The sequence below is a fragment of the Bison bison genome, unplaced genomic scaffold (assembly GCF_000754665.1).
Source record: "Bison bison bison isolate TAMUID 2011002044 unplaced genomic scaffold, Bison_UMD1.0 scf7180017864495, whole genome shotgun sequence".
Classification (NCBI taxonomy): domain Eukaryota; kingdom Metazoa; phylum Chordata; class Mammalia; order Artiodactyla; family Bovidae; genus Bison; species Bison bison.
Genome location: NW_011495054.1, coordinates 13,022,574 through 13,028,389, shown reverse-complemented (window position 1 = coordinate 13,028,389; position 5,816 = coordinate 13,022,574). Strand labels below are relative to the sequence as shown.

General features: G+C 45.6%; 1 protein-coding gene across 1 annotated transcript in view; it reads right to left on the bottom strand.

Annotated features, from left to right (window-relative positions):
- Positions 1-5,018: 5,018 nt before the first annotated feature.
- OSBP2 (oxysterol binding protein 2) overlaps positions 5,019-5,816 on the bottom strand; it is a 123,969-nt gene continuing 123,171 nt past the window's right edge. Inside the window, exon 15 of the mRNA XM_010828873.1 lies at positions 5,019-5,312. Coding sequence (XP_010827175.1) covers positions 5,019-5,312 — 294 coding nt within the window. The remainder of the gene's footprint in view (positions 5,313-5,816) is intronic.

The window sequence follows — 5,816 nt, the reverse complement described above, 5'->3', positions numbered from 1 at the left end:
TTAATTGGAGGATAATGACTTTACAATCAATGTGAATCAGCCACAGGTACACGTTTCACCCGATACTGAACCCCCCTCCCACCTTCCTTCCCACCCCGTCCCTCCAGGCCGACCCTGAGCACTGGCTTTGAGTGCCCTGCCTCATGCGTCCAGCTTGTGTGGGTCATCTGTCTCACATATGCTCATATAGATGCTTCAGTGCTGTTCTCTCAAATCACCCTGCCCTAACCTTCTCCCACTGTGTCCAGAAGTCTGTTCTTTACAGCTGTGTCTCCTCTGCTGCCATGCATGTAGGATCATTGTTACTGTCTTTCTAAAAATTCCATATATATGTGTTAATATACAGTATTTGTCTTTCTCTTTCTTCACTCTGTATAATAGGCTCCAGTTTCATCCACCTCATTAGGACTGACTCAAGTGCATTCCTTTTTATAGCTGAGTAATACTCCGTTGTGTATATGTACCACAACTTCCTTATCCACTTATCTTCTGACAGGCATCTAGGTTGCTTCCATGTCCTAGCTACTGTGAATAGTGTTGCAGTGAACATTGACACTGTGTGTGTCAATGAGTGAACAAGACACGTGTGTGTCTTTCATTTCTGGTTTCCTCGGGGAGGAAATACAGTGGGTTGTATGGCAGTTCTATTTCCAGTTTTTTAAGGAATCTCCACAGTGATCTCCATAGTGGCCATACCAGTTTGCATTCCCACCAGTAGTGTAAAAGGGTTCCCTTTTCTCCACCCCCTCTAGCATTTATTGTTTGTAGCCTTCTGATGATGGGCATTCTGACCAGCATGAGGTGATATCTCATTGTGGTTTTGATTTGCGTTTCTCCAATGATGAGTGATGTTGAGCATCTTTTCATAGGTTTATTAGCCATCTGTATGTCTTCTTTAGAGAAATGTCTGTCCGTTTTTTGATGGGGTTGTTTGTTTTTCTGGTATTGAGCTGCATGAGCTGCTTGTACATTTTGGAGATATTATTTTCTCCCATTCTGAAGGCTATCTTTTCACTTTATAGTTTCCTTCATTGTACAAAAGCTTTTAAGTTTGATTAGGTCTCGTTTGTTTATTTTTGTTTTTATTTCCATTACTCTGAGAGGTGCGTCATAGAGAATCTTGCTGTGATATATGTCAGTGTTCTGCCTATGTTTTCCTTTAAGAGTTTTATAGTTTCTGGGGTCTTGTATTTAGGTCTTTAATCCATTTTGAGTTTATTTTTGTGTATGGTGTTAAAAGTGTTCTAATTTCATTCTTTTGAGTGTAGTTGACCAGTTTTTCAGCATCACTTGTTGAGGAGACTGTTTTCTCCATTGTATATTTTTGCCTCCTTTGTCAAAGATGAGGTGTCCATAGGTGCGTGGATTTATCTCTAGACTTTCTATTTTGTTCCACTGATCTATATTTCTGTCTTTGTGCCAGTTCCATACTGTCCTGATGACTGTAGCTTGGTAGTATAGTCTGAAGTCAGTAAGGTTGATTCCTCCAGTTCCATTCATCTTTTTCAAGATATTTTGGCTATTTGAGGTCTTTTGTGTTTCCATACAAATTGTGAAATTACTTCTTCTAGTTCTGTGAAAAATGCCATGGGTAGTTTGATAGGGATTGCATTGAATGTATAGATTGCTTTAAGTAGCATACTCATTTTCACTATATTGATTCTTCCAATCCACAAACATGATATATTTCTCCATATATTTGTGTCATTTTTGATTTCTTTCTTCAGTGTTTTATAGTTTTCTACATACAGGTCTTTTGTTTCTTTAGGTAAATTTATTCCTGAGTATTTTATTTTTTCCATTGCAATGGTGAATGGGACTGTTTCCTTAATTTCTCTTTCTGATTTTTCATTGTTAGTGTATAGGAATGCAAGGAATTTCTGTGTGTTAATTTTATATCCTGCAACTTTACTATATTCATTGTTATTCCACCTTATCTACATTTCTTTTTTCCTCTTCTTTCCTTTTGATTAACTGAAAATTTCTTCCCCACATACAATGTTCTTCCTGTATTTTAGAAATGTAATATTCCTTTTTTTCTATATGTTTTACATAGTACTTAACTCATCAAAGTCTAACTCTATAAGCCATTTTTTATTGTTTTAATAAGATATTTTGTTAATGTCTTTATTTTCCTTCGGTTCCTGAAATATATTTTCACTGGGAATACTAACATTTTCTCGTCTACTTTGGAGCAATCACTTCATTGTTTTCTGGCTTTCTTTGGTGGTCAGAAGAAGTAAACTCTCTGATCAGTGCTCGTTCAGGGTATACCCCACCCAAATTTGAGTCCTTTTAAAATCTTGTTTTAAAGGTCTTGCAATTTCTCTCTCTCTATATATATATATATATATACATATATTATATTATATATTATAAATATATATATTAATATATAATAGCTGTGGATGTCTTTTTATTTATTCTGACTGGGATTTGTTGGAATTGGCTCTCTGTATTGTATATTGGTGTTTCTTGTTAAAAAGTTGAACTTTTTAGTCATCAACAGAGTGCTTCTCTTGCATTTTGATTGGACATACATGGGACGTTTGCTCTTTATCCTCCATGTCTCGTGTTCTTCACCTCTCTTGCATCTGTGTTGTTTTCTGGATACTTTGCACAGATCGCACTTCTATGTCATTAATATTCTCTTTGTGTGTAGTCTGCTATAAAATTATTCATTATTTTTAGTAATTTTTTAAAACTTTTGCAAGTTCTTTAGTATTTTTGAATGCTTTAAACTTCATTTTCAAGCCACCTGTTTCTAGAAATACATTAAACATGTTATTGTGTCTCATTAATCTCACTATACTGAGGAGTTTTGTTATGTCTGATTCTGCTGTTACTTTTGTAGGCCATTGCTTATACCTGTTTGTGGTTGTATTTCCTCGTGTGTTTGGAGCTGTTAACACTGTGAGCTGCTCGTTTTCCTTGCAGTTTTACGTCTAGGGTCCCATAAGGCCTGGAATGAAGGAGAGCGCCTCTAGAGAGGATGTGCTTCTCTCGATGACTGAGGACATTGCCAGTTTGGGACCACGCCATATTCTCTACTAGACGTTTTCGTGGACCACCCTGATAACATTTGGGCTGTGAAGCCAAGTGAGAGTCTACTCCTGATTATACATCCTTAGATTCTTTTTCCTGCTTTGCTTTAAGACAAGCAATTTTCCTTGCTTTTGTAAAAATGATTGATTCCCCATCATAGTGAAGGTATAGCCCTGTGGAGGCCGAGCTTTAGGAAGAATATCTCCTACTGGATGCCCTGTAGCAGGCGGGTCATTTGAGGCAGTGAAAACTTAGGCTCAGTGGCGTCAGTGAATGGCCGTGAGAAGCAGGCTTTAGAGCTCTGATCTCCCCAGGTTTCCACACCTGCTTAGTTCTTGGCCTGAGGCTTCCTTATACTTCTTCCAGCTCATGGATACATTTAAGGTGTTTTAGAATTTTACCCAACATGTCTAGTTTTCTACAAAGGATTATGCAGTCACCTAGTCTACCATCCAGAAGGAGAAGTCCTTCTTGAACTGGTTGGTATAATGAATGATTTACAACTAAAAACTTAACGATTTCGCCCCATTCTTGCATTTCTGTGTAAAACCAGCTTGGAGTATCAGTGTTTTGTATGTAGCTAGCTTTTATGTATGTTGGAGAAGGAGATGGCAGCCCATCCAGTGTTCTTGCCTGGAGAATCCCATGGACAGAGGAGCCTGGTGGGCTACAGTCCATGGGGTCTCAAGAGTCAGACATGCCCGAGCGACTAAACCACCACCACCAGCTTTTATGTGCTGTTATCATATTTGGATATATGAAGACTCTGTTCTTAAAGCCCATTCCCTCCCCTAGCAGATCCTCCTCCCCTGCCTTCTGGTCAGGCCACCCTGGGGTTGCCTCACCGCTGCCCTTCTCTCCAGGGAGAGCTGCCCCTCCAGCAGTGCGGCCAGGACTCGCTGGTGCCTGGCTCCCACAGACGGAGAGGAGGGCGCTGTGTGGTTGCCAGTCTTGGACCCCACAGCACGGGGGGTCGTGACCGATGGCTGGCGCCTGGCTCCCACCCTCGTGGTGCCCTGCCTGACTCCCTCCTCTCACCTGCATGTGCCAGCAGCGGGAGCACCACCCACTGGGCCAGACCAGCCGCCCTTGGATGGGTCCCAAGAGCTAGTGATCCAAGTTGCTTGGCAACTTGGCGCAACAGAGTGTCCCAGGTAATGGTTGTTGGGCAGCCCTAGAACTCACCAGGGCCAGTGTGCCTGTGGAGAGTGGTGAGGGCCTTGCCTGGGCCCCAGGCCAAACGGTGACTCTGCTGGGTGCCGCGTCAGCCCTCCGCAGCCTCCCTCCCCAGGCCTTGCCCCACCAGCTCCTGTGCCCCCTTGCCCCATCCAGGCCAGCCCCCCACTGCCTGCTGCCAGCGCCAAGCAGCATAGAGCCTTGCTCCTCCCCTGTGCCACCTGTGGGCGCTGCCTGCTCCCCTGTGGTGGCCTCGCCCACCCAGTCACAGACAGACACAGGGGCAGGGCCACGGGAAGCTCCAAATCCAAGGCTTCTTTATTACTGGTCAGAAGGTGCTCACTCCCAAACAGTTCTGAGAAGAGGAACGTTGAACAGCTCTGCCACAGTCTGTGTGGGGCTGCCTGCCCACCCTCCAGTGGGTACCCTAAGGCCTTTCATACGTTGGTGTTTTCACTTTTGTATTTTTATAAAAACAGAACCAGTCCTGGAGTAGAAAGTAAAACCCTGTGATGACTTTTCAGGACCAAACCAAAGTGTGACGGGTTGGAATAGGAGTTCTGAGGGGCTGGGACAGTGGCCACAGTGGTCCAGTCCCATTCCCCCCAGTGGTTGGCAGAAGCCACTGGAAGGGGGTGTGAGGAGAGGGCAGGGCATAGCTGACAGGAAGGCCAAACTCAGACAGGAGCACCCTGTCTTCATCATTTTTTCACTTCTACATACCATAGAAATTTAAGCAAAATAGCTATTTTGTATATATTTATATCTCATACATATAAATCAGGCAAATAGAGAGCTCATGGGCGCTGAGATGGGGTACCCCGGAGGTGGGACGCTGGGTTCTCGGGCACCCAGGCCATCAGCCCAGGCTGGGCCAAGGCTCGGCTCTTATTGCTGACGTGGCGTGGTTCTGTGGCCAAAGCGCCTGCGGCCCGCCGGGCCCCTCGGGGCGGGAAGTAGCCCAGGTGGCCGGGCTCCACGGGGCGGTTGTCCTCAGACCCACGCGGCGGCCCCGCAGGGCCCCTTCCCAACCATGGGTGGGGCTGCAGCTCCAGAGACTTGTGCTCTCCTGGCTCCTTCCTCTGGGGGTCCTGGGCTTCCGGGGGGCCGGCAGCTCAGACACAGACGGCCTTGCTATTGGGGCTGCACAGCGCTCCCGACCCAAAAGGGTCTAGCTGGCTTCCTGATGTCTTAAAGAGAAGGGGCTCTTGCCAGGACACTTGTGTGGCAAGAAAGCACAGTTAGGAAGTGGTCCACTAAGTGCTGTACTAAAAATATTTACTGAACATCTTGGCTGAAAAGAAATGGGAGATAACTTTTTCTAAAAAACTCGGAAGTGGCTCCCTGGGAGGGGCCGGTTCCTCCCTGGGGGGCTGGTGACTGAGGCAGCCCAGGGCCTGGACCAGCCTGCCTGAGTTGTGGGAACTGGAGCTGGGGGCCCCAGGGGGCCCGAGTCCATGGTGAAGGCGGGTGGGAGACCCGGGGCACCTGGGGGCTTGAGAGAACCCGGGTCAGCACTTCCTCCTTCCAAGGTGAGAGCCCCAAAAAAGTGTTATTAACCAGAAGGGGACGGTGGGGTGGGAGGGCCACACAGC